Source organism: Cololabis saira, chromosome 12 (assembly GCF_033807715.1).
Source record: "Cololabis saira isolate AMF1-May2022 chromosome 12, fColSai1.1, whole genome shotgun sequence".
Lineage (NCBI taxonomy): Eukaryota > Metazoa > Chordata > Actinopteri > Beloniformes > Belonidae > Cololabis > Cololabis saira.
In genome coordinates this window covers 16,352,654-16,369,622 of record NC_084598.1, presented here as the reverse complement: position 1 = coordinate 16,369,622, position 16,969 = coordinate 16,352,654, and the positions used below count along the sequence as shown (strand labels likewise).

At 48.8% G+C, this 16,969-nt stretch overlaps 1 protein-coding gene across 1 annotated transcript in view; it reads right to left on the bottom strand.

Annotated features, from left to right (window-relative positions):
• The window catches only part of grm6a (glutamate receptor, metabotropic 6a), a 39,330-nt gene that overhangs the window by 6,305 nt on the left and 16,056 nt on the right, over nt 1-16,969 (bottom strand). The window contains exons 8-15 of the mRNA XM_061735728.1: nt 14,948-15,087; nt 14,596-14,718; nt 12,478-12,742; nt 12,170-12,405; nt 11,935-12,096; nt 10,914-11,063; nt 8,372-8,512; nt 8,094-8,188 (exon numbers count right to left, since the gene is read on the bottom strand). Coding sequence (XP_061591712.1) covers nt 8,111-8,188; nt 8,372-8,512; nt 10,914-11,063; nt 11,935-12,096; nt 12,170-12,405; nt 12,478-12,742; nt 14,596-14,718; nt 14,948-15,087 — 1,295 coding nt within the window. The 3' untranslated portion in view covers nt 8,094-8,110. The remainder of the gene's footprint in view (nt 1-8,093; nt 8,189-8,371; nt 8,513-10,913; nt 11,064-11,934; nt 12,097-12,169; nt 12,406-12,477; nt 12,743-14,595; nt 14,719-14,947; nt 15,088-16,969) is intronic.

The following is a 16,969-nucleotide window of genomic DNA, read 5'->3' as shown; positions in this document are numbered from 1 at the left end:
GGAGTGCCAACCATGATTGCCTCTGTTTTGGAGCTGTTCAGTTGAAGGAAATTTTGCTCCATCCATGCCTTTATCTCCTTCAGACAGATGTTGAGTTATGAAGAGGATGACACTGGTGACAGGGCTGCAGCTGTAGTTTTGACATAAAGTTGTGTGTCATCAGCATAGCAGTGGAATGAAATTCCAGGCCGGCAGATGACTTGGCCAAGGGGAAGAAGGTAGAGGGTGAAGAGGGTGGGGCCAAGCACATACCCCTGGGGGACCCCACAGGTGACAGTATGGGGTTTGGATTGGGAGTTACCAAGGGAGATGCGTTCTGTTCGATTTGTAAGATATGACTTGAACCAGTTGAGGGCTGTGTTAGAGAGACCAATGGTGTGATGAAGCCGGTTCGGAGTATGTCATGGTCAACTGTGTCAAATGCTGCAGATAGGTCCAGGAGAATGAGAAGAGAGGGGGAGCCAGCATCAGCTGTGATCAGAAGGTCGTTTCTGACTCTCACCAGGGCTGTTTCCGTGCTGTGAGCAGCTCTAGCTCTGGTTGGATACGAGTTAACAAATTCTGGCTCTGGCTGGATAATAGTAAACCATTTCTGGCTCTGTTTGGATACTAGTAAACAACTTCTGCCTTTGGTTGGATACTAGTTAACAACTTCTAGCTCTGGCTAAACACGCAGTCCTATCCGGTTTGGTTAGCGCAAAGAACTATGGAAGCACGTGACAACCACCAGAAGACCAAGTGGGCTGCAGCCTTGAAATGTCATCAGCCAGATGAACGAATACTGGTAGACTCTGAAATGGGCTCACCCATCACTGAAGGTGAGGTCACGATGGTAGATAATGTGGTCCTGTTGCAATCATTGAGCTGGGATCTTAAACTTAATCTTAAGCTCTCTCTGGAGTGGTTCTCAGACAAGTTAAATTTGAGGTCATGGTTCTTTCACATAAAAATGTTGAATGTCGAGGGAAGTTCTGCCTCAAGTGGAGGAGTTCAATTATGTCAGGGGTCTGGTTAATGAGGGAGGAATTAATGGAACAGGAGATAACCACCAGTGGACCACTCTAGGTCGTCCTCAGACGAGCCGTCCATCGTTGTCTCCAGTCATCCCGATTCTCCATACATCTTTCCAGTCCGCTGGTACTCTGGGCCCCTGCATCCTTCTTGAGTATGTCCACATATGTTGGTGTAGGACGTCCTCTTGACCGGCGCCCGCGTGTTGGCTCCCACAGCACCAGCTTGCTGGCTGACAGTTCTGTGTGTCTTTGGCAGTGCCCTGCAAGTCTCATTCTCCTTACAGCAACCTTTTCGCTCACCCTTGGTATTCCTTCATATAGGACACGGATCTCCCCCAGAGATACTTCGTGAGACCTGTCATGGATGCTGTGCAGGAAAACAATCCTGCGTTTCAGACCTGTTCTTCCCTACGTAAACCTTGGTAACATGAGATCTTTACCAAACAAGACGGACGAGCTGGCCGCGCCAACGGGAGTACAGAGAAAGCAGCAGCCTTTTTGGACTCACACCGAGTCCATCCTAGACTGCTGGACCTTGTGACTGAACCTTAATCTAACCTTAATCTATCTCTGTCTGTATGTTGTTGCAAACTGCAATTTCCCCAATGTGAGACAAATAAAGGTTTTCTTATCTTATTTTATCTTAATCTAAATACTCTGCCACATCCATGTTTCTTGCATTATCGATGACTACAGCAATACCTCGTTGTTGCTTTTCCAACTGGTGGTGATATCTCTGCATGGATGAAGGACCATCACCTTCAGCTAAATCTGTCCAAGACTGAGCTTATCGTCTGTCCAGCCAGTCATTCCTTACCTCCTCAGATAAGCATGCAGCTGGATTCCACCACACTTGTGCCCACGTCTCCTGCTAGGAATCTTGGTGTCATATATTAGTGTGGCAGGGTGCAGGATTGGGGCGTGGTCTGCAGGGGAGAGAGGGAGTGCGGGGGAGTGGCGCACAGGTGACGCGGCTGGAACAGCTGACGGTACACAGGTGAATCTAATCATTCTCTGTGTATTTCAGTAGGGTGTGGGCTCTGGAGACGGGAGAAGGACAGAAGCAGAGCAGAGGAGAGAGCAGCTCGGCTGACGAACCTCTGGAGGAACCGTGGTGTTGGTGCACGGAGAAACCTTTAATAAAAGTCCTGAACAGATCCCGGTGTCTGCTGTCTCTATCCTGTCGGTCCGTGACCCCCGTAGCACACGCTGTGCTACAGTGGCGCCCAACGTGGGGCATATCAATGATGACAGCAGAACGCGGAGGGGAGATGGAGCGGGCAGTGGCGTCTCTCGCCCGGGCGATGGAGGAGATGTCGGCCATGCTCCAGAGCCAGGCCGAGCGGCAGACCGCCACTCTGGAAGACCTGGCGGCTCAGCAGGCAGGCAGGGGGGGTCGCCCGGCCGCGCCCTTTGCGGGGGTCGTCCTGCAGAAGATGACGGAGGCGGACGACCCCCTAGCTTTCCTCGACACCTTCGAGGCGGTGGCGGAGGCCTGTGATTGGCCGGGGGCTGAATGGGCGGTGCGCCTCCTGCCGCTCCTGTCAGGGGAGGCGCAGATGGCGGCTCTCGCCCTCCCAGCGGCAGCACGGGCCACCTACGGCCAGGTGCGGCGGGCGGTGATGGATCGGCTGGGGCGATCCCCGGAGGACTACCGCCGCCGGTTCAGGGAGCTCAAGCTGGGGCCAACGGACCGCCCCTACACCTTCGCTCACCAGCTCCACGACGCGGCGGTGCGGTGGCTGCGACCCGGCGAGACAGAGGGGGAGAAGCGGGTGGTGCAGCAGATCGTCATGGAGCAATTCATCCAGGGACCCGCAGCGCGTCCCATCCCTGCGCCGCGCCGGAGGTTCGCCGCGGCAGGGGGTCCGCTGACAACGCATAATCATGCTTCTCCTTTTTCTCTTCCCCAGAGCTCACACCCGGTTCCGCCCGCGCCAGCTGACCCGGCGGGGGCCCCTCAAACACCTGGTCAGGGCTGCTGGCGGTGCGGCCAGCCCGGACACATCAGGCGGGAGTGCCCGCTGATGGAGGTGGGCCAGGTGATCCGGGTGGCCGGTCCGCCAGCATCCTCCCCAGACTCAGGAGGGACATACCGGGTTCCGGTAAGGATCCGTGGGGGTATACACTCGGCTTTGGTGGATTCTGGCTGCATGCAGTCGGTAATTCACCAAAGCCTGGTGCGACCCGAGGCTTTGATGAATGTGTCGTCCTGGGTGGAGGTGGTGTGTGTTCACGGTGATGTGCATAAGTACCCCGTGGTACCAGTGGAAATTAGACACAAGGGGAAAAAGCATAGATTAAAGGCCGCGGTTAGCTCCCGCCTTTTGCATCCTCTGATTCTAGGACTCGATTGGCCGGGGTTTGGAAATTTGGTGAGTCAGTGTGTGGGGATGCAATCACGGCAGCCAGGGACATGCGGTATGTGCGCTGTGCTCAGCGGTGACGCGAGGTTGTCCGACGCTGCAGACGGAGAGGGAGAGGGACCCGCGGAGGCTCCGGCGGAGGCTCGGCGGGACCCGCTGCACTCTATGGAAGATTTTCCACTCGAGCAGTCTCGTGATGATACTCTACGCTCAGCCTTCGACCAAGTGATACAAATTGATGGTCACAAGGTGCGCCCTGATGCAGCGCTCACATATCCGCACTTTGCATTGAACAGGGACAGGTTATATCGAGTGAGCCGTGACACTAAATCTGGCCGGATTATTACCCAGTTGTTGGTACCAAAGAACCGCCGGGAAATGGTTTTCCAGGCGGCTCATTATAACCCAATGGCTGGTCACATGGGGTGCGACAAAACACTGGCCCGCATAATGGACCGATTTTATTGGCCGGGCATTTGGGGGGAGGTGCGCCGCTGGTGCGCCTCCTGTCCCGAATGCCAGCTAGTTAACTCCCCGGCTGTGCCAAAAGCACCTTTGCAGCCGTTGCCATTAATGGAGGTTCCATTTGAGCGTGTCGCCATGGACCTCATCGGTCCATTTCAGCGGAGCGCACGGGGATATCGTTTTGTACTAGTCCTGACGGATTATGCAACACGTTATCCAGAGGCAGTGCCGCTGCGCACCATCTCGGCAACGAGTGTGGCGCGGGCGCTGCTTCAGGTCATCTCCCGCGTCGGGATCCCGAAAGAGATTCTGACGGACCAGGGCACGCAGTTCATGTCACGAACACTGAGGGAACTTTACGGATTACTGGGCATTACGTCGGTTAGGACCTCCGTTTATCATCCCCAGACGGATGGTTTATGTGAGCGTTTTAACCGGACGCTTAAGTCCATGATCCGTAAGTTCATTCACGAGGACGCTCGGAATTGGGATAGGTGGCTTGATCCTCTGCTGTTTGCAGTGCGTGAGGTTCCCCAGGCCTCAACAGGGTTTTCCCCCTTTGAGCTGCTGTTTGGCAGAACACCACGTGGGGTTTTGGACCTGGTTAAGGAAAACTGGGAGGATGGTCCAAGCCCCAGCAAAAATGAGGTTCAGCACGTCTTGGAGCTGAGAGCAAAACTCCATACACTGGGGAGGCTATCACGGGAGAATTTGCTCTCAGCCCAGGCGCGGCAACAACGGCTGTACAACAGAGGAGCCAGGCTGAGAAATTTCACTCCGGGAGATAAAGTGCTTGTATTGCTGCCCACTTCTAGCTCCAAATTACTCGCCAAGTGGCAAGGGCCCTTCGTGGTCACACGGCGAGTGGGGGACGTGGACTATGAGGTGGTGCGTCCTGACAGGGGTGGAGCGACACAGATGTATCACGTCAACCTCCTTAAAGCCTGGAGGGAGGCGGTACCGGTCGCTCTGGTGACGCAGGTAAGAGAGAGAGATGAGTTGGGGCCTGAGGTGCCAAACTCGGCGAATCCAGCCTCGCTCGCTTGTGGGGACCAGCTCTCCGCGTCCCAGAGGGCAGACCTGGCCTCGTTGCAACAGCGGTTTGCTGATGTGTTCTCTCCCTTACCAGGACGCACAAACCTCATAGAGCACCAGATTGTGACACGCCCGGGGGTGACGGTGCGCTCACGTCCCTACCGGCTGCCGGAACACAAACGCAAAGTGGTGAAGGCCGAATTGGACGCCATGCTGGCAATGGGGGTAATAGAAGAGTCCCACAGTGGCTGGTCTAGTCCCATCGTTCTGGTGCGGAAGAAGGATGGGTCTATACGCTTCTGTGTGGACTATCGCAAGGTGAATGAGGTGTCACGTTTTGACGCTTACCCGATGCCTCGGGTCGACGAGCTCCTGGATCGGCTGGGCACAGCTCGCTTTTTCACGACACTGGATTTGACCAAGGGCTACTGGCAGATTCCCATGTCTCCAGAGTCTAAGGAGATCACGGCTTTCTCCACTCCGTACGGTTTGTACCAATTTCGCACACTTCCATTCGGCTTGTTCGGAGCCCCTGCCACGTTTCAGCGTCTCATGGACAGAGTACTGCGCCCGCATGCTGCATATGCTGCCGCCTATCTGGATGATGTCATCATCTACAGTGACAGCTGGGCGGAGCATGTGCGGCAGGTGGGTGCGGTGCTCGGTTCACTGAGACAGGCGGGGCTCACGGCCAACCCGAAGAAGTGTGTGGTTGGACGGAGGGAGGTACGGTATCTGGGGTACCACTTGGGAGGCGGGCAGGTGCGTCCCCAGGTAGACAAGACAGCTGCGATTGCGGCCTGCCCAAGACCCAAGACCAAAAAGGAGGTTAGGCAGTTCTTGGGGCTGGCGGGGTATTATCGGCGGTTCATTCCGGACTTTGCCGATCTGTCCAGCCCCCTGACTGACCTGACCCGAAAGGGTGCCTCAGATCCGGTCCAGTGGACGGAGCAGTGCCAGCAGGTGTTTGAGAGGGTGAAACAGGCCCTCTGCGGGGAGCCGCTCCTTTATACTCCTGACTTTTCTCTCCCTTTTGTTCTGCAGACTGATGCCTCGAACAGAGGGCTGGGGGCCGTTTTGTCCCAGCAGGTGGAGGGGACGGACCGCCCCGTGCTATACATCAGCCGCAAGCTGTCGGAGAGGGAGGGGCGGTATAGCACGGTGGAGAAGGAGTGCCTCGCCATTCGGTGGGCGGTCGGGTCCCTGCGCTACTACCTCCTGGGACGCCCATTCACCCTCTGGTCGGATCATGCTCCCCTCCAGTGGCTCCATCGCATGAAAGATACCAATGGGCGGATCACACGTTGGTATTTGGCTTTACAGCCCTTTAATTTCAGAGTGGTTCACAGGCCGGGTGCTCAGATGGCGGTCCCTGACTTCCTCTCCCGCTCCGGGGGGGGGGGGGGGAGTTGGCTAGGCCGGACGGTCCCCGGCCTGAGTCGGGCGATGGGGGTATGTGGCAGGGTGCAGGATTGGGGCGTGGTCTGCAGGGGAGAGAGGGAGTGCGGGGGAGTGGCGCACAGGTGACGCGGCTGGAACAGCTGACGGTACACAGGTGAATCTAATCATTCTCTGTGTATTTCAGTAGGGTGTGGGCTCTGGAGACGGGAGAAGGACAGAAGCAGAGCAGAGGAGAGAGCAGCTCGGCTGACGAACCTCTGGAGGAACCGTGGTGTTGGTGCACGGAGAAACCTTTAATAAAAGTCCTGAACAGATCCCGGTGTCTGCTGTCTCTATCCTGTCGGTCCGTGACCCCCGTAGCACACGCTGTGCTACAATTAGACAGTCAGCTGACCTCTAAGGACCACGTTGCCTCGGATTCCCGGTCTTGCCGATTCCCACTTTACAACATCAGGGAAAGCAGACCCTACCTGACAGAACATACGACAAAGCTCTTGGTTCAGACTCTGGTCATGTCACGCATTGACTACAGTAATTCCTTGTTGCTCGGCCTTCCTGCGTGCTCAGTTAAACCTTTGCAGATTATCCAGAATGCAGCAGCACGTCTGGTCTTCAACCAACCCAAGAGAGCTCATGTCACTCCGCTGCTAATCTCTCTGCACTGGCTCCCACTTGCAGCGCACATCAAGTTTAAAGCTCTGCTTTTGGCTTACCAAACAATTACCCAAATAGCTCCTGCCTACCTTTACTCCTTCATCGAAGCTATACTCCCTCTCGACAGCTCCGCTCAGCCAGAGAAAGACGGCTGGTGCTTCCACCACAACGTGGTATGAAATCAGTAGCCAGATTCTTCTGCTCCATTGTTCCCGATGGTGGAATGACCTACCAAACTCTGTCCGATCTGCAGGGACTGTACCTACTTTTAAGAGCAAGCTAAAGACTGAGCTTTTTAAGGAGCATTTCTGCATCGAATAAACTTCTCTGCTCATTAGAATGAGTTAGAGGATTTGTCCAGCTCTTCGCATGACTCAGCACTGCGTAAGCTGCATGCACTTATGACAAGATGATCGTATGATAGTTTCTTTTAAGACATAGCTTACTTGTATAAAGCAACTGTTGTGTCGGGTGGGAAGGGAACAAAAAAAGAAGAAAAAAAAAACGTTCTAGCACTAGCATGGCAGCACTTGTGTCCAACTGGACTCACATCAGTCATTTATCAATGTTGTACCCTCCTATGTGATTTCTTGCTTGTGTCGTTCCCTCAGATGTAAGTTGATTTGGATAAAAGCTAAATTACAGTAGCAGTAGTAGTAGTAGTAGTAGTAGTAGTAGTAGTAGTAGTAGTAGTAGTAGTAGTAAAGATCGGCACCATCTTCTTACTCTCTAAGACCTTGTTGAATGTCCAAGTCTACAGCCACCTCTCCCAGACAGTTCCACAACTATCATCACGACCAACTGCATCACTTCATCTACCTCACTCCAGAATTTTTCCTTCTGTTCCAACTCACATCCTACCTGTGGAGCAGAACCACTGACAACATTAAACAACACTTTAAAGTCATGCGGCCCTTGGGAAGTATTATCCAGAACCACGGCATCAATGTTCATTGCTATGCTGATGATACGCAGCTGTATTTGTCAATGAGGATTAAACTTTAGGCATGTCTTAAGGACTGGATGGATGAATAAATAGATGGATGGATGGACAGACGGATGGATGGATGATGGATGGATGGATGGATGGATGGATGGATGGATGGATGGATGGATGGATGGATGGATGGATGGATGGATGGATGTGTAGTTTGAGTACCTGCAGTTTGTAGTTTTTTACTGACTTCTGTCAGGTACAATCTTCATTTCTCCATTGGGTTTATCTACTAATGATTGGGTTGCTTGAACAACACCCTGCAACAAAGCAACAGTGTACATTAAGTGTGAGTCAACTTTGGAAACATCAACTGGGAGTCAGCAAAACTGTTAATCAGCACATCAACTGTGGGTCAGCGCATCAAATGTGGTCAACTGTGGGAAAGTACACCAACTTGTGGGTCAAACCTAGATTAATCTAGAAGTCAGCAGTGTTCAAACCTTAAAGCTCCTTTTCCTCTTCTGGACGTTTTCCTCAGGGTGGAAGATGATGACGTAAACTTTGGGCATGTAGAGCATCCCGAGTGAGACGGACGCGCTCAATGACATGGAGACTGTCAGAGTGGCTGTCTGGATGAACATCTGTGGGAAGAAAGCTGCTGAAAGGAATCTTCAAAAGAATCACATTCACTTCAACAGAACACATGCAGAACTACAAGAACCCCTACTGCTCTCAAAGATTATGTTATCAGGACTTCTATATCCTCCTAAAGAACCAGCAGGACCACCAGCAGGATCACCAGCACAAGCAACACCTTGCTGAATTGTTTAAACATATCCCTGAAAAAATCTTTATATTTGCTGAGGCCTCATTTATAAAAGAGTGTGTAGGATCCATACTAAAAGTGCACGTAAACCCAAAATCCGAAAATGGCGGGCACAAAAAAAAATCAGGATTTATAAAACTGTGTGCACGCACACGCAATGTTCGCTTTATAAATCACAGTCCAGCTGGAAGGTTGCGCAGGTGAAAATCGCCTCATACCCCGCCCTCTACACGCCCACTTCATACCATAAATGGGCAATGCAAAGTAGTATTTGCATATGAATGAGCCTGCTGAGCATGCGCAGCAGCTTCCTGCAGCCTGTTTCTGCTGCGCGTCAGGATGAATGAGACGTGTCGAGCCAGGCAACTGTGCCACTAAATTTCACGGAGACTGAGATCGAGATGTTGTGGATGAGGTGGAGGACAGGAAAACCACATTATTTGGTGGTCACAGTAAAAGTAGAAAAAGTATATAAATAGTATAAAACAGGGGTCACCAACCCTGGTCCTCGAGGGCCGGTGTCCCTGCAGGTTTTAGATGTTTCCCTGCTTCATTGCACCATGATACAAGTGGCTGTGTCATCAACAGAACTATCCAGACTTTGATGACAAGCTGGTAACGAGGATTAATTAGAATCAGGTGTGTTAAAGCAGAGAAACATCTAAAACATGCAGGACACCGGCCCTTGAGGACCAGGGTTGGTGACCCCTGGTATAAAATAAAGCGAGTGAGTGGCAGCACGCCGTTGCTGCGCTAAGCGCTGTGAGTGCCACGGCGCAATTTCCACTGGGGACAGGGTACAGCATGGATAAGTGATTGTCAGACTGCTGTGAGTCCAGTTGGACACAGGTTCCCTTCCCACCCAACACAACAGTCCCGTTATACAGCAAGTCTTCATACACCCAGGACATGTGAACCCAAGATTTGTGAACTCAGGACTCATGAATCCAGGATTCGTGAACCCAGGACTCGTGAATCCAGGATTTGTGAACCCAGGACTCGTGAATCCAGGATTCGTGAACCCAGGACTCGTGAATCCAGGATTCGTGAACCCAGGACTCGTGAATCCTGGATTCGTGAACCCAGGACTCGTGAATCCAGGATTCGTGAACCCAGGACTCGTGAATCCAGGACTGAGTCTTATTTATTTGTGATTGTGCCTCTGGATTGTCCAGTGTATTTTCAGGGATTCCAGAGAAATGTATATTATCTTTTCTTTTTCATTGTGTCTGGAGAGCTGTCTGCAGCAGTTGGTGAGGAGACTAGAATCTGGACACCCCTATGTTCAACCGTAAAACCAAAACCGAAAGAGGATCTCCTCTGTTCTTGTACGTTTTTCCTCTAATCTTTCCAGGTGGTCTCTATTCATGTGTGATGCTGCTCCTTCCCTTATGGTTTTCTGCCTTGTATTGTCTCTTTTGTGTGCTTTAGGAGCTCTTTGTGACTTTGCTTCAAACAGAGCTGTTGCATAACGGCGTCCTGTGCAGGTTTATAATCTATATAATCCGGCTGGCCTCGTCTCTGCCTGGAAAAGCTTCCAATTTTGTCTAATTCTGCTCCAATTTATCTGCAGCACGAAAGCCTGCCCCTCCCTAAAACCAGAAAGGCTTTCACCTGATTTCTGTGTCACTTCAGCTTTAATCACTAAAACTCTGAACTTGTTATTCTGCAGACCAGCGTTGCTGCAGATGCTCCAGTCACCTGCAGAGGAGGGTCACGTGACACAGTCAAAGCTCCAACACATTGTCCAATCACAACATGATCTATGATCACATCAACTGATCTGGACGCTTCCATCAAAACAGAACATCACTCATCTGCAAAAAAAAGTTCAGGTAGCAAAGATGCTACAGTATGTGTAGATACACTGCCTGAAAATACAGTACACATATATATGTAGTTTGATAACATTTTATCTGATGAGATTCATAAGAATTCCCCCTTACAGTTGTCATGGGTGTGAAATCTAACCATGAAGACCTAAACAGCTTTTGTACCAGACTGTAAATGTTTATATCTGTAAATTTTGAAATTTCAACATGTAGGTCAATGGAGATGAACTCACTCTTGGATCCAGACCCTACTGGTCAGTGGAGGAATCAGAGGTCTAGGTTGGTGGTTGCCCTTTGCTTCTGCATGGTTCTAATTGGCCCTGTATGCTCGTGGTCCTGTCTTGTCATCCTGTATGGTTCTCTCAGTGTCTGCCAGGTTCCTACCTTCTGGATGGATTGAGCGGTACCAAAGAATATGGGTACAAAGGCGAGCCAAACGATGCAGGTTGTGTACATGGTGAAGCCGATTGGCTTTGCCTCATTGAATGTCTCTGGAACACCACGACTCTTCACTGCATATACCGTACATGTTACCTAGCAACAGAAAAAAAGCAACCGCTTTAGGATTCTGTATTTGTCATTGAGTCAGCGTCCCGACACAACAAAATTTCCTTCCAGTACAGCCCGTCCAAAAAGAACAAAGAAAAAAAAAGTCACCTAAGTGAGCACCGCAGCCTCCTGGCCAGCGCATCTAACCTAGATTGCATGGAATAACAACCGCTTCTCAGGGATGCAGGGGTCTTAGCAGCAGACATGGTAGATGTTATACAGTAACAAGAAAGTTTACAGGATTGCAGGGAGTCACTTTTCCATGAGGCGCTTATTACAGTCTGGAGCGTGTTTTTTCCATATTGGGGGTTTTTCCTGTTGTTTTCTGTACTGGAATGTCATTGCACGCAAAGTTGGATTTTATTTGATGGACCAACATGAAGAACATGAAAAAACAACATAAAAAACAACAAAAAACAAAACACAAGTCTAGACATCAATCAGCTGTAACATCGTAACCTCCTGTCTTGTTATGCTTCAGTTCTAGTTGTAGTTATAGGTCTGCTCCCCTTTTGGATCCTAAAACAGATCTGACCTGTCAGGACCAGAACAAAGAACACATCAAGTTCCTGAAACTGGATCAGGATAAGTGGGGGTGTAAAGGTTGTGGGTAATGGATCCCTCCTGATCCCATTAGTGGGGGTCTGGAGTAAATTTGGATCCGATTTACACTGACGTGACTATATGAAGCAGACGTCTGCCTTAAACCTCTCGGTTTGTCTGATGGAAGCTGCAATGGACAAGCAGCTGGGAAGAAAGTTATCATAACATGATGTTTTTAGTGACATGAATATCTGATCCACCTCAAACCACTGATGACATCCACTGAAAACAATCAATGACATCAATGAGTTACCATGAGCACGATGCTGTAGCTCAAGCAGCAGATGATCGACAGGTCGGACATGTCACACTTCAGGATGCCTCTGGCCAGGTCTGGGTTTGGTGGGCGGAGCTCATCATAGTCAATGATGGTGTGAGGAGGAACGACACCAAACCACACGAACACGCCAAGGACCTGATGAACACACACACCTGAGTCGCACAGAGAGACACGGCAGTCGGTGATGTCATGTGACCTGTACACTCACCTGGACAGAGATGAGGATGAAAGTGATGATCAGCTGGGAGCCGGGGCTGATGAACTTGGGTGGGGTCACTGACTTCTTGCCTTGTTCAAAGATTCGGTAGATGCGGTTGGTTTTGGTCAGCATGGCAGAGTATGTGATGGCCATGCCAAGGCCCAGCAGGAGTCGCCGGAATGCACACACCACCGCTCCCGGCTCGGCAATCATCAGGAAGGTAATCAGGTAGATCAGAAAAATCCCTGCAGAGACACCACAGGTGAGGCTCTGTCCACTGATGACGTCATCAGCACCAAAGACTGACCTGCACACACCTGCCAGAAGGACATAGCTCAGCTCTCTCCCCGACGCCCTGACAATGGGCGTGTCGTTGAAGCGGATGAAGGTGATCACCACAGTGCAGGTTGCTGTGATACCGAGCACGGCCAGGGAGACAGGCACTAAGGCAAAGGGGGAGTTCCACTCCAGCTTGATGATGGGGGTGGGACGGCAGGTGGTCCGGTTGGGGGCAGGCCGCATGTCGAGGGGGCATGCTTCACAGTTAAACTCATCCAGCTGGTACTGATAACCGTCACAGAGCTGTAGAGAAACACATTCATGACCTAAACATCTGATACAGTTTAGATACGTTTTTTCTTGCTTTAACATATATAAAGTGGTCTCCCCTCAGCCTGCCAACTCAGAGAAGGAGGAAAGCAACCAAATTCTGCAGTGTCTGTACAGCCGCCCGGATGAGCCATCCAGTGTGATTCGTTCAGATTCTGCTCCCGTCGTTACGTAACGAAAATGCGATTTACATAGGTTGTCCTCCGATGCGTGAAACCACGCCCACAACTAAATCCGCCGGCCGGAATATCGCGTCATTCAGGCAGCCAATCAGCACAGTGCCTCATTATCATAGCCCCGCCCACTCAGAATCCAGCATAGATAATGAGGTTAGAGGATGGGAAGATAAAGACATGGCTCAGAGGCTGAATTTCTAATTTATTTAGCAAAAACAATCAAAAGCTTGTTTTTAAGACATTCAAGGCCTGTTTAAAATAGGTATTAGAAGCCTCCTTTAAAGGAGATGGAAAATTCATGAAAAATGTCCAACTGACACAAGGGAACTTTGAACTGTGTGAGTCTGTCAGCTGTAAGGTCATTTTGAAAACTTACTATTTTAATCCTGTTTTAGTGTAAAAAGTTCATAAAAATCACCTTATGGCCATTCTGAGACTTTGATTTTTCTTTTTTTCATCAGTCTGATATAGATCTGCTGCTGTGATTGGGATCATTTCCTGTCACATGACCCAGTTCAAGCCAGTCTTCAGCTGTCAGACGGATGTCCTCACATTTGCCTCTAGAAGACTCTACAGAGGAGTTCATCCACTCAGTGACTACCAGCTCCAGGTCCATCATCTCTCCACCACCGTGCTTCACAGTGGGTCTGAGGGGTTTCTGCTGAAATACAGTTTTTTATTTTTTGTTTGTTTGTTAACTCCTCTTGGTTAAAACTAACCGTCTTAAATCAGGTAGAAAAATTAAAGAGGCTCTGTTTGGTGCCGATATGAATTTTTCATACCTTCACCGGTATGTCATCAGGACGTAGAGACATCTATAGCTCACTATTACATCATAAGGACCAGCTGTATTTCTTATTTTCATCCTCTTCAAAGCTGCTCTGACTTCCGCTTTTCTGATTCTTGGATATTCTTGGTCTCCAGGTGCTTAATCCTCTATCCCTCTCTCACTCTCAATTACTTCATCCATAAATTCTTGTAAGTACTGTTTCCATCTTTCTCTCACCCTCTCCTGATTACTAAACAGTTCCATCTGAGATGGGGATGGAAGGATGTGCGGCAGGTAAAGGTGTTACCTCCTGCACATCCTTCCATCTCCACCTCTCACCAGCTGAACCTCCATGTTCCACCACCAAGACTCCTTATTTTCCCTCTTCTGTCAAGTTCACACCTTCCTACCTGTCTCTATGGTAAAATCTGTTGTAGTTGTACAGTCATCTAGCAGATGTTTACCAACATCCAGAGCTTCTCATCTCCCCGCTGAAGTCTGCACAGCGACTTTCCTTTTTCATCTTCCACCAGTGGATCTTCTGCTCTGCTTTTACTCTTTTTTTCTTTCTTGTACCACCAGCCATCCTACATACTTAGATGTGGTACTGTCTGCCTATGTCCTGTCACCACCTTACAAACTCTTTTTGGATAACATGTTCGGCAAAGAACATTTTTTGACTTTGGTTATGCTCCTGAGGTTGTATTTCAGTAGAATATTTTTTTGTTATGTTACACATAAATATAACAGTTGCATTATTTATAAAAACTATATTGATATTGAAAGAGAGGGTACTATCTTCAGTACATGACTGTATGTGTGTTCTTTTAAAAACTTTATTAAATGACTGCTTTCTGTGTGAATGGGTGTAACGGCTTCACCTCACAGTGCCAGCAGCAGGGAACACCTTTGACCATCTTTTTGATCTCTCCTGGTTTACATGGGAAGCTGCAGATGGACTCTGGTACTGATTTATCTCCTCCAGACCACTGCATCTCCTCCAGCTATGGATGGATGGATGGTCGGAGAGATGGATAGATGGATGATGTAAGAACGGACAGACGTGTATGGATGGTGATTGGATGAATGCATGATGGAAGTATGTATGGTGGATGGCGGATAGTTGGACAGATCGATGGATGATGGATGGAGAGCAGACAGGAAGTGAGGAAGTTAAAATCCAGACGTGGTCTTGTGTGTGAGCTTTTTAAAGTTTATTGAGGATCATCTTACGTTGAGTCTCAGGTTATTGGTCCACTGGCCGATCACATGGTAACCAGGATGACTGTGATTGGTCATCTGAAATTGGAAGATGTCGTATCGTCCTGGAGCATCTCCATTTTCATTGAACAAAACACTCGTCCCTGCACTTCCTGTCAGAGAGAGAGTGAGCGAGAGACAGGTCATATCTGACACCACATGAACAACATGGGGCAGCTTCCGCGTTTACGGAAGGTGGACCTGAGCACCCCTAGAGAAAGTGCCCTGCCGTCCAGTTTTGGTCCGCAGAAGTTGAAAGAAAGGCCATCCATCCTAAACATGTGTACACTGTCTCATGTCTGAAAGAGAGTCATGGTCATATGACTGATTTCATCAGAGGACTCAGGAATTGGTGGAGGACACGCAGGGAACACTTACTGCTTCAGGAAACAACCTCCATCTGTTCCACACAAATTGGATTTCAGGAAGGTGCGGCACCTATTGTCACGATTCAGAGGTTGTAGCAGGACCCAAATGTAGGAGAGGAGGCATCAGGTGTAGTTGAAAAAGTAATTTATTTAAACAGGAATACCAAAAAAATAAACCAAAAGGAAACTAAACTCAGTGACTGAAACAATCCAAAAACCCATATACAAACTAAACGAGGACACTGAACAGGACACTGAGTACACACAGGGAACAAAACAGTACAGACCAGCAGGGAGGAAATAAAGGACAAGACAATATAAACACAAGGGCTGACGAGACACAGGGGCAAACACTCAGGGCATATGAACTGAAATTAAAGCAGAACTAAACTCAAGGACACAGACTTTCAAAATACAATAGTGATGGACTTCACTGAGAACATGAAAGAACCCCCTCACAATTCAGGAAGAACGTTTTAGACATACTTCTTTCCAAAGAGCTCACTGATCGTGAATGAAGCAGCAACTTGGAGTGAACTACAGAGATGGTGGATACCCAACATCTCATCCAAGGTGTTCATGTTTGTATGTGTAGAAACAAGTTATTATGAGTTTATTTACAGGTACGTGTACGTCTCCCTCTGAGTGTATATATGTATCTGTACAAGTGTGTGTTTGTATGTATATATATATATATATATATATATATATATATATATATATATATATATATATATATATATATATATATATTAGGGCTGTCAAAGTTAACACGTTAATAACGCGTTAACTTAATGTCCTCTTAACGCCGATTTTTTTAACGCACGATTAACGCGCAGGATAAAAAAAAGCGCATTTTATAAGTGCTGGTGCTCGACGGCAGCCGTAGCCTGAGGAAAAGTATGGTGAACTGAAAGATGAAGAATGAAAAGGGACTTTTGAATGGCTAGTTCACTTTCAAAAAGATGCAGATGGTTCGCAAGACTAAAGTTATTTGCATGTTGATTTGAAATTAATTACCATTGAAGTACGTTGAGTCTCACTTACATCCAAACACGGCCGATGCAGAGAGCGCCGCCCCCCCCCCCCCCCCCCCCCCTTGTCAAAAGCAGACAACGCTGATAGATGTGAGGGAAGGAGGCTGGTTCCTCACCTCAATACATTAGATGAGCAAAGAGATATCTGTTCCAAAGAATCTAAAGTATCAGCTTATTATAGCCCAACTGCACTTTATAGGTTGAGTTACACTCCCTGCTGTTACATGTGCACTTTATTTGTTTGTGATTTTTTTTTTTGTATCCCCCTGTTTTGATCCCACTTAGGAGAAGGGGATATTTTTTTAGCCTTTTATTTTCCTCCATTTGAGGTTAGACATAGTTACATGGAAAAATGTAACTGACCAATGCACTTCTTGTACAATGTTTGTGATGCATATGGTTCATTGTTTTACATTGAGCTGCTTAAAAAAACAAGGAATCTTAAGTTAGCCTTTATAAGTGTAAAGTTGGGGACTACATTGTATTTGTATTTATGAAGGAATGTTACATTCAGATCAAAAGCTTTTTTTTGTGGAAAGTTGAATAAACATCGGCATAAAGCAGCATATTTGCCCTTTCTCATGTTGTTA